At 34.4% G+C, this 23,183-nt stretch overlaps 1 protein-coding gene across 5 annotated transcripts in view; it reads left to right on the top strand.

Annotated features, from left to right (window-relative positions):
* The window catches only part of TMEM87A (transmembrane protein 87A), a 38,241-nt gene that overhangs the window by 11,019 nt on the left and 4,039 nt on the right, over window positions 1-23,183 (top strand). For 2 of the 5 annotated variants that reach the window (XM_077880778.1, XM_077880781.1), the window contains exons 7-19: window positions 5,038-5,155; window positions 9,102-9,163; window positions 9,943-10,126; window positions 11,129-11,228; window positions 12,112-12,205; window positions 13,306-13,381; window positions 15,779-15,883; window positions 16,825-16,883; window positions 17,657-17,760; window positions 21,132-21,205; window positions 21,618-21,679; window positions 22,346-22,401; window positions 23,122-23,152. In XM_077880778.1, the coding sequence (XP_077736904.1) occupies window positions 5,038-5,155; window positions 9,102-9,163; window positions 9,943-10,126; window positions 11,129-11,228; window positions 12,112-12,205; window positions 13,306-13,381; window positions 15,779-15,883; window positions 16,825-16,883; window positions 17,657-17,760; window positions 21,132-21,205; window positions 21,618-21,679; window positions 22,346-22,401; window positions 23,122-23,152 (1,125 nt within the window). Of the gene's footprint in view, window positions 1-5,037; window positions 5,156-9,101; window positions 9,164-9,942; window positions 10,127-11,128; window positions 11,229-12,111; window positions 12,206-13,305; window positions 13,382-13,993; window positions 14,067-15,778; window positions 15,884-16,824; window positions 16,884-17,656; window positions 17,761-21,131; window positions 21,206-21,617; window positions 21,680-22,345; window positions 22,402-23,121; window positions 23,153-23,183 lie in introns of all 5 variants that reach the window. The other 3 variants (XM_077880780.1, XM_077880779.1, XM_077880782.1) reach the window with 3 other exon arrangements.

Raw genomic sequence — 23,183 nt, 5'->3', positions numbered from 1 at the left:
ATTACCGATCACAATTTAATTCCAGAACATCTTTATCACCCAAAAAGTCACTATATTGAATATAACAAAGCTATTAGCGGTCAATTCTCTTTCCACCCTTGCCCCAGCCCTAGGCAACCACTATTATTTCTGTCTACGGACTTCCTGTTCTATTCGTTTTATATAAATCAAATCATGCAATTTGTGTTCATGTGTTTGGCTTCTTTCACAGTTTCAAACTGTCTTAACTTTTACTTCATTACTGTGCAGAACTTTAAGATCAGAGGTGAGTGATGAGTGCCTTCTCAGGTCTCTCTTGGGTATGTGTGTACAGCCCCTGCACATATGTGCACAGATCTGCATGTACTTTTAGCCTTGTACATTTTCAGGAATATTTTGGAGCTTTTTTTTTTTTTTTTAAAGACCTATCTATTTATTTATGATAGATACATATATATATAGAGAGAGAGAGGCAGAGACACAGGAGGAGGGAGAAGCAGGCTCCATGCTGGGAATCCGACGGGGGACTCGATCCCGGGACTCCAGGATCACGCCCTGGGCCAAAGGCAGGCACTAAACTGCTGAGCCACCCAGGGATCCCCTATTTTGGAGCTTTTTAAAGCCCCTGTGGCCATCTCATTTCCAGTTTTTCGTTAAGTTTTTAGTCAGTGTCTTGATAGCCCAGTCTACTAACCTTGCCTAGGGACAGCTCTGCTTTTTCACAGTTTCTGCTGAGTGCCTTTGACAGTGCCCTGAGTATAGAATCCTTTCCACTGAACAAGGCTGGATCAGGTCATATAAAAGATGAGCCCTGAGAAAGGAACTTGCCCAATAGCTCTGCTACTGGGTTTTAGGGCATCTCCATACTTGTTCTGTTTTTTCCAGTGGCTGCCAAACTGTTGTTTTTCACAGCGGTTATGAGTTGTGAGAACTTCAGTTTTAAGGTGCTTGGATGAGGGACATGGGATTAGGACGAACAAAAACACCACAGGTTCATTTTTTGTTTTTAATAAGACTGAACTATTTTTCTTAAGGAAATACTTTTAGGGTTGGTGCAAGTCTTTAGCTAATCTCTGGACTTGCAAAAAAGTTGATTTAGATCATTTTTGCCCATGTTCTTATTGCTTTTAGGGATGAGTAAATTTTCAGAGCTCCTTGTTCTGCTATTCTGCAAGTGTCCCCACTGTCCCTGCCCTGATTTAAAGTTTATAGAATTTTAACCTAAAAATGAGTTTGGCACTGCAGACTTCATTTTTTTTTTTTTTTGTGCTAATATGTATATATTCACTATCAAATTTAGAAAACATACATAAATGCAAAGAAGAAAATAATAATCTAGAATACTACCACACACTGCTAGAGTATAAATATATTTATAGGGGATCCCTGGGTGGCTCAGTGGTTTAGTGCCTGCCTTCAGCTCAGGATGTGATCCTGGAGTCCCAGGATCGAGTCCCACATCAGGCTCCCTGCATGGAGCCTGCTTCTCCCTCTGCCTGTGTCTCTGCCTCTCTCTCTCTCTCTCTCTCTCTCTCTCTCTCTCTGTCTCTCTGTGTGTCTCTCATGAATAAATAATAAAATAAAATCTTTTAAAAAATAAATATATTTATAGTTTTTTGTCTATGAGCATATTTATTTAATAATGGGCATCCTATAATATGTATTATGTTGTGGCCTTTTTTTTTAGCTTCTCAGTATAGCATAAACATCCTTCTAGTTTAGTAAATACTATATGGCATCATTACTTAAATCCCTTCAGAGTATTTTATTGTATGATTATGTTGCAATTTGTTAGCCAACTATCTTTTAGACATTTATGTGTTTCATTATCTTACAATTTTAAACAGCACTTTTAGTTTTGAAGATTTTTTAAAAACTTTTATTTTCTGGTTTTAATACACTTCCATGTTGGCAAGCATGCTACTTCTATAACTTAAAAGTAAAAATCCCTTGTAATTTTATTTTCTAGTAGTTTTTTGTGATTACACAGAACCTGCATATTGACCAAAATGGGATCGTATTACATATACTGCTATATAATTTTTTGTTTTCACTTAATAGATTGGTACATTGAGTGCTACTTCACTTCTTTCATGGTTTCATATATTTTATTTTACCATTTTTATATTTAACTCCTGGTTGATGTATATTGTTTTGTTTCCAAATTTTCACTATTATAGGTAAGGTCCCATTCATAAGGTGTAGCTATATCTCTGTGCACATCTTTTTAAAGCTTTTATTTATTTATTTGAGAGAGAGAGAGCATGATGAGCAGGACGAGGGGCAGAGGTAGAACCAGACTCCCCTTTGAGATGACCCTGTTGAATATCACAAGTAATATTTAAAGCTATTTAGTCAGATTCTAATAAAAAGAAGTCAGATTTTTCTGTCCTTTGATAATTCTTCCTGAAAATTGGGCACAAGAGGAGAATACTTTAATAATTCTTTTTAAAGGATACTCACAAGTTCAGCACCTCCACCCCCTTTTATTAAAGCTCTGATAAAACATGTTTTTTAGACAAAGTGGCCTCTTCTATTCCTTCTCCCTAAGATTTAATGTTTTTATTAGCTCATTCTTATGGTTTGATTTAAGCAGTAATGTAATATATTTACCATTATGTTTTTTAAATTAGTAGATTTTCATTTTTAGAACAGCTTTAGATTCATAACAAAATTGAGCAAAAGGCAGGGTTCTCACATAGACCCTCCACAAATATACACTCAGGTCCCCCCCCACCGCTCATCACCATCCTGTACCAGCCATTGTGGCACTTTATTACAATTGATGAACCAACATTGACACATTGTTATCAACTAAAGTCTGTAGTTACATTAGTGTTCTTTGTGTTGTACAGTGTTTAGTTTTTAACAAATGTAAAATGACAGATGTACACCATTATAGAAAATAGCTTTGTTGCCCTAAAAAGTGGCAGTGCTCCCTCCACCTGCCTAGTCGTCTCTCCCTCCTCTCAATCCTCTGGCAAACATTGATTCTTTTTTTTTTTTAAAGATTTATTTATGTGAGAAAGAGAGTTGGAGAGGTGGGTAGAAGGAGAGGGTAATAAAATCTCAAATTTATTCCCCGCTGAATGCAGTGTCTGACAGGGGGGCTCGGTCTCATGACCGTGAAATCTTGACCTGAGCCGAAATCAAGAGTCAGATACTTAACCAACTGAACCACCCAGGCACCCTTGGTTTGTTTTGTTGTTGTTGTTGTTGTTGTTGTTGTTGTTGTTGTTGTTTTTACTGTCACCATAGTTTTTTTTTTGTTTTTTTTTTTTGTCACCAGTTTTGCATTTTCCAGAATGTCATATAGTTGAAATTGTGACATATAGCCCTGTCAGATTGGGTCCTTTCACGTAGTATTATGAATTTAGGGTTTCTTTATGCCTTCTCATAGCTTGATAATTTGTTTCTTTTTAGTGCTAAATAATATTCCATTACCTGAATGTACCACAGTTTATTTTATCCTTTTACCTCTTAAAGGACATCTGTGTGGTTATTATGAGGATTAAGGGCTGTAATAAATGTTAAGTGTATGACAGGGTGCCTGACACACTTTTAAGATTCTTAGTTGGCCTTATGTTCTCAGTATTCTGAACTAGACTTGTCAAAACTTGGTTCCCAAGTCAAAACTTGCATATGGTTATATTTACAGGCTCAAAATATGTATATCCTAGAGTTAAATGGAAACTTTGTCAAATCCTAGAATATGAGAGTTAATGAGTCCCTTTTGAAATTTGTAAGAGGTAGTTTTAAGATGTATAAAATAATACCAAGAGCAGCTTATTACACAAAACTAAGTTTTATTGGTTAGTGAACAAGTAAGTTCAGGGAAGGTTCAGTTAATTATGGGTATATAGGACAAGATGTATTTATAACTTTGAAGCTCTAAAATTTTTCTCATAAATTGCTCCTTAATTTTGTCAGAAAGAGGCCTGCAGTCAGAGATAAATCAATCTGTGATTCAGCATGGCATTTATGTTCTTGAGTGACTAACATAACCTAGTAAATGTATTACAGCTATATAATCATTTACTCTACTTTGACATTTTGGATTTCTATTATGAATATAATTTTTGAACTCTTGGCCTTTTCTTGGGTTGTAGAATAACTCGAGCATTTGGGAAAACCTGTGACTCCACAGGAAAACACATACATATGGAAAATCTGTTATCCATATTGAGGGGTTTCATAGATCAATGAAGCTTACCCAGAGGTGTCTGGATAATAATTTCTTTTAATTTTAAGACCAGAAGATAATAAATATAAGTCTAAGTAGCAGTACTTCCTTTAACACACAAGGAATAAGCCAATAATTTTGTTTTATTCTCCTTTATCTTTGTGTTTTAGTTTTGTGTTCATGAAGGTCCATAGTGCGTCTAGCAAGTACGGCAACAGATCTTTTTTGAAGGCTTTTTGTTTGGGCTATGTATAAACAAACTGGCCTTGGAACAGATTCTTCCCAAGTAACTAGTTTTGTAAACATGGATGCTGTTATCTCCGCTTCCTTTACTTTGAGAGACAGTGACTTTCCATGTAGAATAGCCATAATTAAATTTTTGATAAAAATGCGAGTCCTCAGTAAAAATTCCGCTAGTCTTGAGAAGGACATTGAACAAAGGGAATTAATTAAATTCAGGCGTTAGTGTTTGTATTATAATTCAGTGTCAGCATCATGGGTGTTTTTGTTTTGTTTTAAGGTAATTTAAATCTCCTTAGTTTATGTGTGTAAAATATAACCAAGTATCCTAGCATGGCTTAATATAACATTCAGTTTAGTGATTTTTAGCTGAGGTTTTCCTTGTTAAAAAATATGTTAAATATGTGATCTTTGTGCAAGACAACATAGAAGATTTTAGTAATTTATAGACTAACACACTTTCTTGTATGCATTATAGGCCTGTTTGTTTTGTTGTGCCTGCTGTTTTAATGATACAAGTGAAGAACTCAGCCATGTTTTTGGGCACATTCTGGAACAAGATTTTCATATTAATGTGTTCTTAGTTCTAAGACTTGCAGGTTTGATGTCTTTTTTCTTTTTCTTTTTCTCTCCAGGCAATGCATGATCCACTGAAAACTTGGCAAGATGCACCATACATTTTTATTGTACATATTGGCTTTTCATCCTCAAAAGAATCCTCAAAAGAAAATTCACTTAGTAATCTTTTTACCAGTAAGTACATTTTGTTCCTTTTTACCATTCATATTATCTGGTGTCATCCGTAATGGGTAGTGTGAAGTTGCTCTAAGGGAGGGAGTAATTAAGAATGTTTATAGTGTAACAGACACAATCTTAGGCGTGTCACTTATCCTTTCTTATTATGTATTTATTATAGATACCAGATTTCATTTTCCTTCATTTGACCCTCCTGCTTTTAAGATTCTTATTTGGTACTGTGCTCTCAGTATTCTGCACTAGACATGGCAAACTTGGTTACTAAGGCAAAACTTGGGAAATTTTTAAATTAATTGACTTTGATAATTTTTTAATGTCTCAGTTTTTGTTAGTATTCTCCTTTCTACTCTTACTAACCCAATTCCTGCAGTCCTCATCTCTTACTTGGAGTTTCCTGATCACTTAACTAACCAGTCTTTCTGTAGTTTCTTTTCTTTGTTTCTTCCTTCTTTGCAGTTTTCTTCCCTCCCCTCCTTTCTCAAGTAGAATATTGAATGGAACAGTGATGATGACCATCCTTATCTTGCTCCTGACTTTATTGGCAATATTAGCACATTACACCATTAATTATGTTTACTGTGGACTTTCCAGAAATATTCTGTGTTTGGTTAAGGATGTTTCTTTCTTTTCCTCATTTGCCAAGTGAATTTTTCTGCCTTTTCTTTCTTTCTTTCTTTCTTTCTTTCTTTCTTTCTTTCTTTCTTTCTTTCTTTCTTTTTTTCTTTCTTTCTTTCTAGTAGGGAGAATGAATGCTCAGTTTTAGCAAATGCTTTGATTGTATTGATTAAAATGATCATCATATAGGTTCCCCCATTTAATCTGTTAATGTGATGCATTACATTAACTGATTTTTCTGATGTTAAAACATTCTTGGGGGCATCTGGGTGCCTCATTGGGTTAAGCATCTGGTTTCGTCCCAGGTCACAATCCCAGGACATGTTGTGTTTGGTTCCCTGCTCAGTGAGTGTCTGCTTCTCTTTCCCTCTCCCTCTGCCCCTTTCCCTTTCAATCCCCCTCCTCTCTCAAATAAATAAAATCTTAAAAAAAAAAAAAAAAAAAAAAAGATGTTAAAAAAAACCCCATTCTTGAATTTCTAAGATGCCCGTATTTGGTCTTGATACACACACATATACACATACACTTACACATGTGTGTGTGTGTGTGTATAGCTGGCTTCTGTTTTTCAGAATTATATTTGGAATTTTTATTCATACTAAGATTGACCTATAATTTTCTTTTCTTGTAGTGTCACCTGTGGGTTTTGGCATCCAGGTTATGCTGGTCTTATATAATGAATTGGAGAATGTTCCCTATTACCAAATTCTGTGGAGTAGTTTTTGTATATGGATAGGATTATCCGTTTTTTTAATGTTTCGTAGAACTTACAATGTGTTTCGGCCTAATGTTCTTTTTTCTTCACCTATATGGATTTTAAACAGCTGATTAATTTTCTTTAAATAGTAATAGGTTGCTTTTTAGTTATTCTGTTTTTACTTGAATCAATATTTTTGTTTTTGAGAAATTGTCCATATCATTCAAAATTTCAAATTTTTTTGGCATAAAATTATTAATAGTATTTATTTACCAAAAAAATCTGTATTTGTAGCTTTTTTCAATCTAAATATTGCTTTTATCTCCTTTTAATTTTATAAATCTTTGCAGAATTGTATTTTACTATATGTTTATCCCAGTGAACCAGCTTTTGTTAGTTGTCCCAACTATTTCTTTCTTGTCTGTTTCATTATTTCTTTTGTTTGACTTAATTTAAAATTTTTGTTTTTTATAGATTCTTGTGTTGAATGCTTTTAATTCCCAATCTGGAAGTGAGTCTTATGCTCTATAGTTAGATGTGATATAGCAGATTTAGGTAAACCAGCAGGTGGCCTGGCACAGTTTCTGGACCCAAGATGTATGTGTATCCTGTATTTCTAGGCCCACAGCTTTCTAAAGAGTAAGTCTAAAGCAGCAGTTACCAACATTTACTTTCAACCTTCTTTCTTTGAAAAGAATGGAAGGCCTGTTCCATTCTACTTCAGTCTCTTCATGTATCATATCTGGCTCTGGTCCTCCTTTTCCTTAGAATCCTACCAGTTTTCGTGATCCCATGGAAACTGCAATCCCAGCTGCCATAGCTTGCTTTTTGAGCCCAGAGTCAAACATGACATAGCTTTAGCATCATAAACTGTCTGAGTTTTTGTTCAGTTTTGATACTTAGAGATATTTATCTTGTTTTTGAGCTTATGTCCTTGTTTTGTTTTGTTTTATCCATCTATTGTTAGGAGCTAAGAAGAAGGTACTCTAAAGCATGGACTTAACTACACCATGTGAAATCCCTAGAATTTTCTGGAATAGTTCTGTCTTCTTTTTTGCCTTCATTAAAACCTCTGTGTCTCCCCATTGCCTGTAAAATGTCCACCTTGTGCAGCAAGGCTTGTAAAACTCTGCGGCTTGTCCCAATTTGCCTTTTGCTGTTTTCTTTCCAAATGCTACTATATCTATGGTACCATGTACAGCCTCAGACTACATGTTCTTTAAATATGTATCATGCGTTTTCACCTGCCTTCATTCATGTTATTTCCTCTGCCTAGATAGCTTTTTACTTTGTCCTGTAAAATACACACTCATCCTTCTGGGTTTGGCTCAGAGGGACAATTCTTTATCTTGCTTTCCTACTCTCTCTTCCTTCTAACAGGTAATCCACTAGTGGGTGGAAAACATCTTATCTTTTTATCTCTTCTGTTTTCTGTAGTGTGTGTCACATAGTAAATGATCAGTAAATGTATTTTATATTTCAGCATAGAGCAAGGATTAGCCAAATTTTCTTGAAGGGCCAGATAGTAAATGTTCTCTCTACTACAGCTTAGCAACTCTGCCATTGTTGTGTTAATGCAACCATAGATAATATGTAAATGAATGGAGGTGGCTATTTCCCAATGAAACTTTATTTATAAAAATTGGATGACTAAATTTGGTCCATGTGCTATATTTTGCTGATCCTTGGCATAGAGTAAGCAAGGATACAATAAATATTGACTAATTATTTGATTTGCTGTTTTATTAAATTAAGAATGTGTAGATTTAATAATCAGTCTGCTTAAAATTCTTATGATTGTTATTATGGGCTGCTCCTTTTGTTCATATGAATGTTGGACCTGTTTTACTTTCTTTATTTGGTTTACTTTTAATAAGTGTGTCCTTTTTGCTTGGTAAAAACCAGGAAATTTTTGTTAAATAGGCAGTTGTTTGTTGTCACAGACTAACACTTCTCACAGAAGTATTTATCAGACCTGAAATTTATCCAACTAGTTCAATCAGTTACAATTTTAAAAGTCATAGTTTTGATTCTGTAAGGCAAATCTTTCAGATTCTTGTTATTGTCACTTGTTCTCATTAAATACTTTGTTAAAATAAAGTTTATTAGTACTTTCTGAAAATGATGCATTAATGTAGCAAAGTCCCATAAAATTGAAGTAGGAAAAAAAAAGCTGTAGGAAAATGTAGGTGAGGATAGATAGAAGACAAGAGGATAGTAAAAAGAAGGAATGAAACCTGTACTTTTCAAAGCACATTAGTGATGTGTTGTAAGAAGAAATACATATGAAATGTGTTTGGAATTTAGAGGAACTGAGTTATGGTTCCTGTTGGGCTTTGTGGAGGAAATACCTTTAATGTAGTCTTTAAAGGATGTGTATGTGGGAACCAAGGGCTCTTTTATTTAATACACTGATGGGAGCAGAAGCATAGAGGCCTGTGCGGGATACAACATGAACCGTGAGCACACCTTATGAATTTCAGAGTGCTCTATAAATGTAATATTCACCAGGTTCAAAATGGTTAAAAATAAATAACCATTTATTTTTCATTAATTTCATCAAACAGATATTATGCAGTGTTTTTGATTTCTACATCCTTTACATTAATTCTGAGAACTGTGTTTTGGCAGTGACTGTTGAAGTGAAGGGTCCCTATGAATATCTCACGCTTGAAGAATATCCGTTGATGATTGTAAGTGAACTTATAATCTTAACCTTAACGTTACAGGAGTTTAGCTTGAAAGATTGTCCATTTTTTGTGGCAATATTCTTCTTTAAAGAATTGTTCCTGTGAACAGTTCAGAAAATACTTGTAGTTCTGTATTTACTTCTTACTAGAATATGGCCTTGAGAGTGTATGTCTGTGAATTCCTCTGTGCTTCATATCATCTGTAGAATGAAGAGGTTGATGACTTGTGGAATTTCAGAATTGGAAAGTACCTCAAAGATAATTTCACATCTCACATTCTCTCTAGAATCCAAAGGGGGGCACTTCTTACTGCCCTGTAGTTTCTGATCCCATTTAAAGTAACTAAATGCTGATGCTTTGTCGTGTGAATGTCTATGGGAATAGCCTTACTGTGTTGGCAGATTTCCCTTGTCCATCATTTCTTTCTTCTTCTATTCCCTTTCATAGTTTTCCCACATTGTATTTCATTGCCTTCAGATGTATCCTAACCCTGCCATATCTTTTTTCCTCTTCAGTGTTATCTTCATTTATGTAATTTTAGATCAGAGCTGAGAAGGCACTTTTAATGCAGAAGAACAGTTACTCTTAATGATAGGTTTTTAGGTAGTTTCTCTCTGCACGCGAGATCTTTTTGTGTGTGTTAGTATTGAATTCCAAAGAAAAAAATAATTATTCTTAAAGTAGGAGATAGGATATGTCTTTTATAGTTTAAGACTATGTATTAATTCTAAATTGGCTGTTAGCCCTAATCCTCCTTTTTTTCTTATCCATTTGGATGACAGTTTTTCATGGTGATGTGTATTGTATATGTCCTGTTTGGTGTTCTGTGGCTGGCATGGTCTGCCTGCTACTGGAGAGATCTCCTGAGAATTCAGTTTTGGATTGGTGCTGTCATCTTCTTGGGAATGCTTGAGAAAGCTGTCTTCTATGCAGAATTTCAGAACATCCGATACAAAGGAGAATCAGGTATGTGACCAAAAAAATGTTTGCCATTTTGTGAGTCACCATCAGGTAAGACATGTGACAGTTTTCCTCAGGTCAGCAGTTGTTAAGTGGGTTTAACTTTTCAGTTACTTAATTAATAGAATAACTTTAATCACTATAACTGTAACTTTTGTTTTTAATCTCATAACTTATGGGTTCAGTAATTTAAGAGTGATTGTACTGAAATATATTGACACAAGTTAAAACAGTAGTGGCCATTTTGGGTAAGATTATCACTAACATTGAATCTCAATTGCCATGGATTTTTAAGGCACCGTTATTGTATTATACACCTAAGGAGGGAAATAAATCCTGCCAACTTAATAGTAAGTTGCTAATGATGATAAGACCTACTTTGATTTCAAAGATTTTAAAATACAAGGGAGAAGTACCTCTAAGAATTGGTAAAATAGAGTAATACCAAGAAAATAGGAGAGTACTTATGGTTTACTAAAGTAAACAGGTAATGACAAAAATTATTTTGTACTGAGGTTTTTTATAATAGTTCTGGTCCTTTCTCATCAGACTGTTTAATTATTGATTATTATAAGATTACTAGTTAGAGCTTTACCTGTCTTTGAAAGGGCTTGAAAATGTTAGATAGGAAAATGATTTGAAAACTCTGTGTGTCTGTGTGTGTGTGTTGTGCTTTTCAGTGTATATGTATATTTTCAATGTATATTCCCCAGTTTTTAAAAATGGGAACATTCCCTAGGTGTTACAAACTGTCCATGTAGGTGAGATATTCTGCTGAGGTTTTAGTGAAGTGGAGTTGGGGAGGGAAAGTCATTTGAGCACACACAGATTGCTGCTCACATGAACAAGGTAAGAGAAATCAGCTTGTGTACTTAATTATAAAAATTTCAGGAGAGGTGTTCTCTTGGAACAGTATTGATCCCAATGCTTATTCTAAAGCACATTAGAGATCTAGAGCTACATTAGGTAAGGTTATAGCACTCTTTATCTCTTGCTTCTTTATCCTAGTTCAGGGTGCCCTGATCCTTGCAGAGCTGCTTTCAGCAGTTAAACGTTCACTGGCTCGAACCCTGGTCATCATAGTCAGCCTGGGATATGGCATAGTCAAGTAAGTATTAATTTTTTTTATATGGAAGGACATATTAAAATACTGATTAAATTGAATCAGTATTGCAGGTTCCCTTGTAATTCTCAAAGAATTGGTATAAGAAATAGTTCTGTAATAAGACAGGTATCTAAAATTTTGTAGATTTGTAAAAGCTCGAAGATGTTAAGTGTTTCATTTCACTTCTGAGAACTCGAGCATTCAAATGCCATTCACCTGGAGATCTTGTTAAAATACAGACTCTGATTGAATGATATTTAAATGGCAAGGATTCGAGACTTCCTCCTTCAAACAGAAGTTGCTGGAAGGAGAGACTTCATATTTTGTTGAATTCTGAGTTTACAAGTGTACAGTTTATCTAATGAGTTGCAATAGGATATTTACTTATATTGTTAAAATTTTTAGATTTGATAATGGTATTGTGGTTATGTCTTTTAAAAGTCCTTATTAGTTAAAAACACATGCTGAAATATATACAAATAGAAGATACGGTATCTAGGATTTGCTTGAAGATAATAGAGGAAGATAGGAAGTGTAGGAGGTTTGCACAAGGCAGGATTGGCCATAGCTTAGTGGTTATTGGGACTGGATGATGGATATAGAGGGGTTCATTATACTATTGAATGTTTCAGAATGCTCTGTAATAAAAAGGTGTTTTTTAAAAATTTAATACAATAATCAGAAACCAGATTTAAAGTTCTCATATTTATTATCTTGGTTTAAGACCATATGTTCTTCTGGGTTTTTTTCCTCTAATGAATCAAGTATGTCTGACTTACATCTTTTTAAGTTGTTGGCCTATATATTAATTATCATGAGTTGCTGTTACTTAGCTTATTTTGCAGTTTGTGGCATTGGTACTCAACTTTCTCTGCTTCCTGTTTAGGCCTCGCCTTGGAGTCACTCTTCACAAGGTTGTGGTAGCAGGAGCCCTCTATCTTTTGTTCTCTGGCATGGAAGGGGTCCTCAGAGTTACTGGGGTCAGTACTGCTTAGTCTAAGTATTTATGGTCAGTTCAGATATATTGTCTGTCTTGAGAGAGTGAATTGAAGTGTCTGTAGGCTTCTTTACTATTTCTTCTAAATCACTTTTGATCTCTGATTTTCAAAATGTATGTATAATTCAAATTTTCTTCTTAATCTCTTAGAGCTTTATAAGTTTAATTTGTGACCAGAAACGAATGCTTTCTCACCTGTCCCTAAATTGCTACTTACTCAGTTCCTCCTCCCAGACAATAGGCTCTCATTCTTGTAGAAGTGGCAAAGATTGTAATCATGCACTTGCTTGATAATTTTTTTTTTTTTTTAAGATTTATTTGTTTGAGAGAAGGAGAGTGTGCATGCGCATGTGCTTGTTGGGGAGGGGCAGGGGGAGAAGAAGAGAGAATCCCATACAGCTTGAGCTTGGAGTCAGATGCTCAACTCACTGTGCCACCCAGGTGCCACCTATTTTCTGTTTTAAAGTGATAGTGCTCTTTGCTTAACCAGCACTTGAGTTTCAAAGGTTTTTCTAAAATGCAACTAGTTGTTTCACATCATTCTTGAGAATTATAAATCATGCCTTTTGTCAGGGAGGGAAACCAAAGCACTGAGATAAAATGATAAAGAAATTTTGTTAGAGCTGAATTAATGTGAAGAAGTACTGGTCCTTCCAGTAGTTATTTATTTAAAAATCACTCTCAGAGAGATGCCTGGGTGGCTCAGTGGTTAAGTGTCTGCCTTTGGCTCAGAGCATGATCTCAGGGTCCCTGGATCGAGTCCCACATCAGGCTCCCAGCTTCTCCCTCTGCCTATGTGTCTGCCTCTCTCTCTGTGTCTCTCATGAATAAATAAATAAAATCTTAAAAAAGAAAAAAATCACTCCCAGCAATAACCCATTAGATTCAAGGTGGTAAATGCTATGAACTTGACTTTGCCTTCAAGAAAACTGAGCTCAGTAAGTTTTGCAATAAATTCCCCCGTGAATAAAACACTTTATGGATATATATTTGTTTTTCAGATCATACTGTCCTCTATATAATTTCCTTCAACTTTTAGCAACTTTAACCCTCTGTCAATTCGTTTTCTTTCTATTGCTGTAGTATTTTTCTTATCCCTTGGCTCTGATAGTAAACCTGGCCCTCTCAGCAATTGATGCCTGTATTATTTTATGGATATCCTTTCAATAATGCCCTGGTGATTGGATAAGCAGGTCATATAAATAACACCTTATATATATAAACTTGTGAAACAAGCAGCGTAGTTTTGGGGACAGATATTTGGTTCACATTTTATTTTGGGATGTGCTCTTATATGTAGAATTATATTGTATTACATAATTCTGTAAATTAGTAATTTGTAATATATTAATACAGTACTTTGAAATATGAGAAAGGTCTTTTTAGACTTGTAGCTGAAATCACAGTGATAGGAGATTATAGAATGGGATAGGGGCTTTTAACACTGCAATTTTTTGGTTTGGTCCCTTTTTAACATGGACCTTAGCATGCTAGGAACTCTGTGGTGGTTGCTTCTTATTAGTTAGTAGCGTGTTTTATTGTATTGAGACTGTGATCAACAGTTTGTATGAAATGCTTACAGCTGAGTAATTTATGTGATTGTTTATCAGAAGGGAAGAATGATGTAGGTACAAAATATTATTCCTTACTTTCTTTCAGTTTGAATGCAAAAGCATTCCAGATGATTATGTAAATACAGAGTCTTTTGGTGGTTTCTTCTCTGTGCTCTCTAGACATCTCTTTTTCACCACCTCTTTTTCTTTGTCTGCAGGCCCAGACTGATCTTGCTTCCTTGGCCTTTATCCCCTTGGCTTTCCTAGACACTGCCCTGTGCTGGTGGATATCCTTCTCATTGGCTTGTTTGATGGCGGTCCATTTTCTCCCCTTGGAGTTGGGTTTCCATTGATCTTTCTACAAATGGTTTTTGCTGGTTTTGTTGATTACTTGTTACTTTGGGGAGTAGGGTATTTTCACTCTAACAACCTGAGGGCTCAGGTAAGCAGTTATTTTGTTTTTAATTTTAAAAATTGCATCAAGAGTTGGTGACTGCAGACTGAGAACAAGACAAAAGCTTCTGGCCTTTTTTAAAATGAGTATTTCACTTTAATTTTGAATTTATTTGTGTACCTCACTTAGTGTTAGAATCACTGGCTGATGTGGTCCCACTATTTCTTTCAGCCTCTGCAATTACTAAATGCTTTGAAAATTATGTAAATATTTTGATTCTTAAAATATGGTTTCAGGAACTATATGAGGTTGTTTGACTCTTAAAATTCTAAATAGGTTTAGCAGATTGTAACCTTTACAGGGTAAGTGTTTTATACCCTCATTCAGAAGCTGACTTGGGATTATTTGAAGACTTCACTCTTTGAAATAAATCTTGATTCATTTATAGGAAAAGTCAACCAGCAGATAATAAATTTCTATTTGAATAATCTTTTCTTCCTGCTTTTCAAGAGTAAACATTTGTTTATTAGGGATTTGGCCTATTGGATGAAGGATTCAGGTTTTTGGACTTTAATCATTTGGGAGATTTTAAGAAATTTATTTTGGTTTTTGTGTTATTTGGTTCTATGTACAATTGTTCAAGATTACCGTCCTGATGGACTGTGACTATTATATAAAGCTGAGTGTAAATAAATTGTAATTATGTGAATTTGAGGGGATTTTCATATATCAAAAATGTTTGAAATTGAAATGTCCTAGGTCAAATTGGCCAAAGCTTTTCTAAGTCAGTATTATTGTGAACCTCTACTATGCATATTGAGAGGAGTTGAGAGAGGGACTGGACCATACAGGAAGATGACCCAATAATTAGGCAGCAGCTAGGGCTTTATTGAAGGACGTGAGTGAGCTCCAGCTCACTTTCATATCTGCCCCTAATTCTGAAAATTGAACATAAGAGCAGATACCTATCATTAGTCATTAGTTCTCTCCTATCTTTGTGCAGCAACTTCTACTTGAGAGAATGATTTGAAAATAGAGAGTTGTTGCTTTAAGAGCCTAACTGCCTGGGACTCTCAACCAGTTGTAATTGTATGGTCCTTTTAATTTAGGCAGCTGATGGCAGGTTCCTTAACATGGCACAAGGGGACTGAGTGTAGAACTCTGAGAGGTCATGAATGTATGACTCTAGCCTGGATTATCTAGGACAGTGAGAACACAGCCACTACCTTACTGGAAGAATGAAGATGATGCTAAACCCTACTGCTTTGCCTCTTACTCATTTTTATTTCATTTTCTTCCATTTGGTTCTTTTTCTTTGTTTCTCTAGAAAGTTTATCTTTATTTCTCCTTTATATTTTTCCTCTTCTTTTTTTGTATCTTTTGCACTCTCATTTTATCCTAGTTATGTCTTCAAATCTCATTGAAAATGAAGACTTTCTTACTGATCATGGTGGGGTGTTTGTTGTTTGTGAGGTTGAGAGTGAGAGCTTTAAGGCCTAATGTCTATGGCTCTGTCATTATGACCCTAGATCCATAAAGAAATATAAGGATTAATTTACTAGCTTATTGTTTTTCTGAATGTTGATTTCCTTGACCTGCAAACACATATTTATTAGCTTGACTCAAACAATGAAGCTGTTAAAACTTCGGAGGAACATTGTGAAACTCTCTTTGTACCGACATTTTACCAACACGCTTATCTTGGCAGTGGCAGGTAAGCTGGGGACTTGCTTCCTGCTGTTTAAATGCAGTTCCTTTAGAACAAAGATTCTTAACCTGAAAGGCCATAAGTGGGCTTTTCTAAAATTACATAGAAAGTTTTGTGTGTTTCACTTAGGGAAGGGATCTTTCACTTTTGTCAGATGCTCAGAGGGATCTATGGTTCAAAAAAGTTGAGAACCACTTATTCTAATAGCTGAAAATTGATTACATATAATAATGATTCTTGATATACCCTCTCCTATCTCCATTCTTTTTCTGAGACTTTTTTTTGAGGCAAGTTAGCATTAGTGTCCTATAGCATTTAGATTTCTTTTAAAAGACATTAATATTTGCTTATTTAGTTTTATTAAAATAAACAATTTTAGGTCAGTAAACATTGCTATTATATTGCCTTACATATGCCATTAAATATGTATAACATAAACATTAGGCTAAACTATAGCCCACATAGGCTTATTTGCTTGCCTTTTGGCTTGTGTACCAGGAATAGGGAGGTCTAGCCTATGATTGGAACCAATAATTCTATTTATTTTACAATCATTTTGTCAACTTTTTTTCCCATCTGACCAGGCAAAGAAAAATTAATATTATATTAAAGATAAAGAAAGGGAAAACAGTCATATTATTGATAATGCTGGAAAAAGCTGTATTTCTTCTTTTCCACTTCTGAGGGTTGCTAAAGTAGCCAGATGGTAAACAGAACTATTGTTTAAGTACAAAAAGGGTTGGCAAGAGTACATATTGTGGGCCTTGTTTATAGCAGTTGTGAAGTAAATTTTTGTTGAATAAATATGTTAAAATAAGTGAGAGAAAATGATTGTGATGTATTGGGAGGTAGGGATATGTAGGATTCTACTTGATGAGAATCAGAGAATATAATTGGGGCTATAAACTAACATTCATACTCTGACCGGGTCTTTTATTTCCTGTTAGCATCTATTGTATTTATCATCTGGACAACCATGAAGTTCAGGATAGTGACTTGTCAGTCGGTGAGTTATAAACACATGCATTTATGAATAGTGTACTGTTTTATACTTACAGAGTGATGTCAATGACAGTGGTAAGGTTCACACCTTTTAAGAATTTAGGGCTAGGTCTCCACTCTGAGGGTTAGAATGCTTCCTTCCTCCTGAGTATTCTGTATTATTACTGTGCTTAGTAAAGGTAGGTTTGTCTTGCGGGTTTTTTGGCAGACAATGGGAGAAATGACTGACTATATATCCCAGTAGTGGGAGAGAACATTATAAATGATATCACAGTTTTTCATAACCCAGTCTTTCCTTAACAAAAAATTCTTAACAAATCCAGAGTCCTAAACATGAAGTATATATGAATAATGCTAATCTGAGCAGAAGCCATGTACTTAAGATTTGAACACAGAGACTGGCCAGTAGCATTTCTTTGGAAGCAAGAGCTAAGCTGTTAAAAATAAACAAAAATGAAAACTATAAGAAAATAACAATGTTACTTTCTCTTACTTTGTGTAAAAACTCTTCCCTAAAGATTCTCAGAACTGTAATGAAGCATTAGTAAAAAGTCCTCCATTTGGCTGGTGCTTTTTCTTCAGCAACAGTAAACACTACAGGGAAGAAACAGTGTTCATTCATTTTTAATTCCCAGCACTTAGTACAGGGCTTAGCACATAGCAGGCTTCTAGTAAATATAAGTTGAATGAATGAATAATTGATTCTTGTTCTATGCCAAGGGCTTTGTGGAGTAAGAGTTAACATTATGTATAAAAATGTACTTCTCCTTTTGGTAGGATTGGCGAGAGCTTTGGGTGGATGATGCCATCTGGCGGTTGCTGTTCTCCATGATCCTCTTCGTCATCATGGTTCTCTGGCGACCATCTGCGAACAACCAGAGGTTCTTGGACACTTATTTATATTGCTAACTATTGAATGACCATATCATCAGTTAGGGGTGATTCAATGGGTGACAGTGTCAGGACCATGTCATGGAGTGTAAGGAATATTCACTGGGTCTGAAATCCAGTGAATGGGTTCCTGTCCAATGTCAGTTCTGACATCTTCTGATAATATGTATGTATATGACTAAGTAAGGGAAGTAGGTAATTGTGATACTTGTAATGAGAGTCATCTTACCTGTCTAGTGTTGGGAAGGAAAGAACAATTTTTATAGCCGGTAGCCCAGCTCACTTCGTAATGAAAATGAAAACTTATATGACAGACTTTGGAATTAAAAATTTATATGGGATTTTGCTTTGTTCAGCTATGGGCAAATCTCAATTATTTAAAAATTGGCTGTCTTTATTTTGTGTATATCCATGTCTTTGGCATGGCCTCCTTTTTGTGTTTCAGACAGTTAAGGGCTTATGTTACTCAAGCATATCACCAAAGGATGACGTGGAATAACTGAACAGTTAATTTTATAATCAGACATACCAATAAAAGACTTAGAATATAAATGATATCTTTTTACCCCATGAAAATAGCCATTTTATTAAGCATTTAATGTTTGTGTTCTTTGAAAAAAAAGTTGAGAAAAATAGTGTAGGCAACATTTTTTAAATGTTGCATTTAAGGCTTAATTACTTTTTTATGTCTTTTATGTGTTTACTGGTCATTTAGTTCTCCTGTCAATCAGCTTTTTATGTCTTTGAATTATTTTTTATCAGCTTATTGATCATTTTTATATTGATGTGTAAGAATTCCTTATCTATTTTAGATTCCAATATTTTGTTTTAAGCATTCCAGATATTTTCTTCTAGTTTGTTAATTATCTTTGAACATCTTAGTGATGTTTTTGGCCATAGAAAAACTTGAAAGTGTAGGGTCAAATTTGGCATTTTTTTTCTCTTTATGTATTGTATATTTTGTGTCTTGTTTAAGATTTTTTTCCTGGCTTGAGGTGAAGTCTAAAGTTACTCTATATTTCTTTCAAAATGTTACAGTTGAACTTTTATTCATCGAGAATTGTTTGTGGGTTCTTTATTTTTTTTCCCCTATCCCTCTGATCCTGCATTAGTATGTATGCTATTTTATCTTAGTTTCCTGTTAAGTCTTGGTATGTGCCCTCCCCCTTAATCCTCTTTTAAAAAAAATATGCCCATTGTTATTGGATCTTTGCTCTTTAATGAAATGTTAAGCTTGTTTGTTTAATTCTAAGAAAACCTTTATTGGATTTTGATAGGAACTGAATTGATAGGTTAATTAGGGAAATTACATATATTTTTCCCATCCTTGAATATATGGGATCACTTGCCCATTTTTTAGTCCTCTGCTTTAGTTATGTTTTATAACTTTTATTGAAATATTTTAAAAATTTAGGGGTGCACCCTTTTAAAATAATGCATGTGGCTTTGGCAAAAATGTAGAAATGCTATCAATTTTTTCTTCTTTTTTGAAACTAATAAAAGAACATATAAGTTATTTGTTTGATTACATTTTATACTGAGTATAGGATTACAAATGTTTATTTTTAAAACTAAAATTGAAAGAATATCAGAATGCATTCAAAAGGTTAAATGTTGCTTTGTAAAACTTTCCTTTTATTTACCCATATCTATTGAAAATAAACACCTGCAGTAACTGGGTCATAATGTAGCATATATTTCTTTTTTTTTTTTTTTTTAATTTAAATTCAGTTAGTTAACATGTATTGTTTCAGAGGTACAGGACAGTGATTCATTAATCTTACATAATACTCAGTGCTCATTATATCACATGCCCTCCTTAATGATTTTCTTTTTTAATTTTAAGTAGGCTCCATGTCTGATGTGGGGCTTGAACTCATGACCCTGAGATCAAGAGTCACATGCTCTATGGATTGAGTCATCCAGAAGCCCTTGAATACTATTGATTTTTATATATTTATTATAACCATAACCCTCTCCTACATTGTTTTGTTCTGATATTTTTTAGGTTTTCCAAGTAGATTAATTATTATCAAAAGTAATGACAGTGTTATTCCTTCTTTTCCAAATACTACTGCTGCCTCATTATTGTTTCTTATGTTGGCTAGGCCCTCCTGTATAATATTGAATCAAGACATTGAGACTGGGCCTCCTCATCGTATTCTGACTTTAAAATAAGTGCTTCTCTAGTATCATTAACTTTGTCATCTACTATTAATTTTTGCTAGTTTTCCTTTAATAAATAGGTTATGGGTGCATTCCCTATTATTCCTAGCTTTTTTAAAAAAAAATTTCATTTGTTTATTTGAGAGAGATAGAGAACACAAATGAGGGGAGGGGCAGAAGAAGAAGCAGGCTCCCCACTGAACAGGGAACCCAACTTGGGGCTCGATCCTAGGAGCCTGTGATCATGACCTGAGCTGAAGACAGACACTTAACCAACTGAGCCACCCAAGTGCCCCTATTCCTAGATTTTAAAGAGTTTTGTTTTGTTTTTTTAATTGAAAGGGAGATTTAAAAAACAAGGTAGAATGAAAATATAGGCAACAGTAAGTACAGAGTGAGTTCAAAGCTAAAGCTTTCTAAGAATTACCTGTCTAGATGCTTAGGTGGCTCAGTTGGTTTAGCATCTGACTCAGTTTTGGCTCAAGTCATAGTCTCAGGATGATGGAAGTTAGCCTCTTTTCAGGCTCTGCGCTCAGCAGGGAGTCTGTTTGAAAGATTCCCTCTCTCCCTCTCCCTGCTTTCTCTCTCTCAAGTAAAAAAAAAAAAGAATTCTCTGGCAGCTGCTTTGGTGAATCTTTTCAAAGTTGTAAAGGAAAGCTATCTTAAGATGAGGACTTCATCTTCTCAGCTCCCCAGTTGGAAACTGAGATTTTTAAATTACCTGGTACATATAAGGTCAGGGTTTCTGTCTCCAGTACAAATTCACAGACTGAGATTTTAAATTATGTGAGAATTTACTTCCCTCTGTGTGATTACATATGCTTGTAAATGCTTACAAGGTATTATTCTAAGCATTTTTTGAAATAATTTGTTTACTTTTTACAAAACCCTCTGTGCCTCTGTGAGTAATGTTTCATCATCCCTATTTTCAGATGAGAAAACTTGAGACACAGAATAACTTTTCTCAAGTCATAAATAGTGCGTGGCTGAGCCTGCACTCATTAGTGTGATGCTGTCCTGCTTTCTCTTGCTTGTATAGGCAATCAAGAGCTTTCTAAAGGGGAAGAATTACTTTGTTTTCACTGAAATAATTTTATGAATGACTCATTGCAGTTTCAGTAGTAAGGCCTGTAAAATTGAGTTAGTGAAGCATTTTTTATAGTTTTCTAAGTTTTTTCCTTCTTTCTTTGCTCAGATTTGCCTTTTCACCATTGTCTGAGGAAGAGGAAGAGGATGAACAAAAAGAACCTATGCTAAAAGAAAGCTTTGGTAGTGTAAAATTTTATTTGTGCTTTAAATATTATTTTCTGGTTTTTAGGAATAGAGTAGAGCAAGTATAATTGTGAGTATCCAAATCAAGATAGTTGGATACAGTTTATTATTTTGCAGCCGTTTTATAGCTGTGTCTCAGTTTGGTCTGTGGTATAGTTAGGGGACTGCAAAAATAAGGGTATTAATTTTAAGGTGAAGCTGTGGCAAATTCAGTAAATAATTGCACATTAAATGTCCAGTTTGCTTACTGGAAGAGCTAAAAATCTGGCTTTGAACTTCCTAGCATAAAGATGGAGAAACATTTGTTTTATAATTCAGCTTCAATAAACTTAAAGTTCTGAATCCATGTTGGAAATCATTGCTGGTCTACTGATATACTTAACCCACCTACTTTGTTTTCCCTTTACAGAAGGAATGAAAATGAGAAGTACTAAACAAGAACCAAATGGAAATAGTAAAGTAAACAAAGCAGTAAGTAATTATGTCCAGGTCTTAATGATTTTTTTTTGTTTTAATGATTTTTAAAATCTGTGCATAACTAAACTTGCTTTATAAAAAGATCTTTTAATATATATTACATTTACATTTTTAAAAACAGAGACAACAAGTGATTCTAATACCTAGTAATCTTTAACTAGATGGTTTGCTACTATGTCCTGAAAAGGTACCAGATTAGTCTGATGATTCTGTTTAATTGTTTTCATCAGTGGAAATTAATAACTTTTTTTAATAACCTAAGATGTTTTTTGTAGTAAAGATCAGGATTTTTTTCATTTAGCTGTTTTTTAAATTTTTTTGTTGTTTATTTTTAAAAACTGTATACACAGTCTACATTAATGGTTTTAGAGTTTTAATATCACTTTTAAGGGGCAAAACTTACATGAGGCAAACTCTTAGGTAGTAGACTATTGAGGAGAAAGCATTTAAAGGCATTTTATATTTCACTTATATAGTTTTTTTAAAGTATTGGACTGTATAGTTTTTTTAAATTATTAGCAGTCCCATTTGTTATGTGAGTATACTACTTCAGAATGCCCAAAAGATTAAATTTAAAAATTTTGAGACCTCTGTAGATCTTTACTTGTCATGTATTATTTGGGGCATTTTAGTAACAACTTTGTATTTGTATGTTCCTAGCAGGAAGATGATTTGAAGTGGGTAGAAGAGAATGTTCCTTCTTCTGTGACAGATGTGTAAGTTTTTGAATCATTACCATGAGAATCCTATTATAGTTAGTATTGCTTTTATTATTTTAAGGGAATGAGCTAAAGAACATGCTAATGAGAATGCTTAGATTAAATTAAATACTATTAAAAATGTTAAAAGGATGTTAAATAAAAATTATGAATAGTATACAACCAAAAGTAATCAGGATTATTTGTTCAGATAACATTTTTGCTTAGACAGATTTAGCTATATATACATCTTCCCAAAATCATTGGGATAATTCTTTGGAACTTTTTAGTTCCTTCTCATGGTTATATTGTTAATTAAATATTGGCCCTGTCACAGTGCAACATAATTTTTTTTTTTCTGTACAACTCCAGTAATCTTTCTGTTTTTGTATTTGCTTTTATTCCCCTGAAATGGCCATTAATAAGATGCAGATCTTAGATAATTATAAAAATGGTGGGCAGCCCGCGTGGCTCAGCGGTTTAGTGCCGCCTTTGGCCCAGGGCGTGATCCTGGAGACCCAGGATCGAGTCCCACGTTGGGCTCTCTGCATGGAGCCTGCTTCTCCCTCAGCCTGTGTCTCTGCCTCTTTCTCTCTCTCTCTGGTCTCTCATACATAAATAAATAAAATCTTAAAAAAGAATTATACAAAAGGCTTTAAATTGTATTCATAATTCCATTCTCCTTTATGAACTATTTATGACTTTACATTGTTCATTTTGGTGTTTTTCTCTCTGCAGAGCACTTCCAGCCCTTCTGGATTCAGATGAGGTTAGTAATCAAGTCATGTGCATAAACTGTG

The sequence above is a fragment of the Canis aureus genome, chromosome 32, assembly GCF_053574225.1.
Source record: "Canis aureus isolate CA01 chromosome 32, VMU_Caureus_v.1.0, whole genome shotgun sequence".
NCBI lineage: Eukaryota > Metazoa > Chordata > Mammalia > Carnivora > Canidae > Canis > Canis aureus.
The sequence above is the reverse complement of the archived record's forward strand: the minus strand, read 5'-3'. Positions and strand labels throughout refer to the sequence as shown.